Below are 2,083 nucleotides of genomic sequence, written 5' to 3'. Positions count from 1 at the left end.
TATGCTTAATATGTTTCTCGTACTGCCACGGTAAACAATAAATTCCATAGTTTGAAATTGTCATTATTCGATCGTAAAATATGGTTAAGTGAGTGATATACATCATTTGTTACTTTACTCTGGGTATACATTTAGTGATAGTTGATGCATATCACAATTTGTTTTACCCAATAGTGTGTGTCAGTTTTCACAGTGATGACGTACTGTAAATGGGATACGTGTGTGTATTAATATGTCAACATTATACGATAGCTGTGTAAATTGCTACGATGCCCTAACATTTTTGGTTTGTATTTGTTAAATTATATTATTTCTAATTTCAGTTTGGCATTATACTCTTCTTGCTAGTGGATCTGTTTATCTCGGTTTAGTGCTGTAAAACAGCGTGAGAAAGTGAGCAGGTAACCAAGTCTCACTGGGTAGGAGGGTGAATAAAAAGTACTATAACTCTCATAGGAGTTTGTGAAAATGTTAAATTTGCTGCGTTTTCGTGCATTTTGAAAAGTGGTGTAATAATAATTAAGTAGTAAGAATTAGTAAATTGCCACTAGATTATACATATCAGTTGTTAGTATTGTATTAAGTATTAAAAAAACGTGTGGTCGTTTATTTCAATATCTGAATGTCTGTATTTGCCCATGATGTGAAAGGTTTTGTTGTTTTTTCTAAGATACAAAGACACATTCTCGACTTTTGTTACGCATAATAAAATATCGAAATATTCATCAGATTTACTGGTATTGACCTAAAACTTGTGTTGTAACGTTATTATGTGTATTGTTATATGTTTGTGTAGTTTTGTTTTTGTTTGCATGCTTGATTATTTTTTCATATAGTAAGAAAATGCTTTTCTAAATAGATCGTGAGGGGAAAAAAGGCTCTAATTTTAGAAAAATGAAATGATTTGCTGTCAAAATAAATATATTTAAAAGTATCTAAACTGACATTAAATGTTTTGCCAGAAATAAAATTTAAGATGCAACATACGAGATTGTGGGGTTTAACACGAAACTCAGTTGTTTGTTTACCATTCATATTACAGCCTATGTTATCAACAGCGTTAACTTTTTACTCTTATTTATTTTTAGCACATTCCAGGAAGCATCGCTATGGCAGTCGATAATGAACGACGTTGGATTATCCTAGGCATTCGTTCTGAGGAGTTCCAATGTAATAAAGAGGTGTTTCAGCCAGTTTTTAATGGGATTGACCTCTATCAAGACTGGTTTCAGAGAGTCCTCGATATATCTTGAAGTTCTCGTTTTCTGCTGGAAGGAACTCTTGCATTTTTTCAAGGTTTAAAAGAACTTCGTGGTTGAAATATAGAATTCAATATATTTTAATTTTATGATTTTATCCTAGTGAATATGTTCAAAATTAGTTGATTGTGTTTCATTCATAGTAACCTTTCTTTGTTTTATTTTCAAGGTAGTTTTTGGTATATATAAATGTATACATAATTTACATAAACAGTGCACATAAATACATAGCACATATAAAAGATTTATAAATATATTAAGATTTATCAGCATTAGCAATTATCTAGTTATTACAATTCTGAATATAAGTACAAACATAATAACTGAATCACTATAGATGCTAAATAAAGCGTATATCGGTGAGGCTTACATGTATAAAATGAATAAATAAATAAATAAATAATATGAAAGACGGTAAAATTTTCAAGAAATAAAAAAAAATTAGTTTCATGAAATTTTTTTTTACATTTGGCTAACTCTGAAGGCTAACTATGCCTGTGCCTAGTATTTTGAGTCTGTATTAGGATTCCTGAAAATTGTCGGAAAATAGAAAAATCCTTGACGTGCGAACTTTTATTGTCTTCGAGATTAATTTAGAATCCCAGTTATATTTTTTTAAGTATGTTATCATACAAGCTAAAACTTGTGAGCACTAATCGAGACGGATTTCATATAGTCCTCTGAATATTTCTTTTTCGAGCAGTGTACTAAACATCCCAACATATTTATGACAGTATATATATTTTCGCTCTCAGAAGAAATCCAATATAAATCTACGTAAAATTTCATTAGTTAAGCAATAGATAATATTCACAAGTTGAAAC

The 2,083-nt window shown here is 29.9% G+C and overlaps 1 protein-coding gene across 7 annotated transcripts in view; it reads left to right on the top strand.

The window, feature by feature from the left end:
- Window positions 1-1,582, top strand: part of LOC106458756 (clotting factor B-like) — a 73,357-nt gene extending 71,775 nt beyond the window's left edge. For all 7 annotated transcript variants that reach the window (XM_022385060.1, XM_013918305.2, XM_013918302.2 and 4 more), the window contains exon 8: window positions 1,089-1,582. In XM_022385060.1, coding sequence (XP_022240768.1) covers window positions 1,089-1,253 — 165 coding nt within the window. In that variant the 3' untranslated portion in view covers window positions 1,254-1,582. The remainder of the gene's footprint in view (window positions 1-1,088) is intronic.
- The last annotated feature ends 501 nt before the right edge of the window (window positions 1,583-2,083 follow it).

This window comes from Limulus polyphemus, unplaced genomic scaffold (genome assembly GCF_000517525.1).
Source record: "Limulus polyphemus unplaced genomic scaffold, Limulus_polyphemus-2.1.2 Scaffold509, whole genome shotgun sequence".
In the NCBI taxonomy this organism is placed as follows: domain Eukaryota; kingdom Metazoa; phylum Arthropoda; class Merostomata; order Xiphosura; family Limulidae; genus Limulus; species Limulus polyphemus.
Note: the sequence above shows the minus strand (reverse complement) of the source record. Positions and strands in the feature narration are given on the sequence as shown.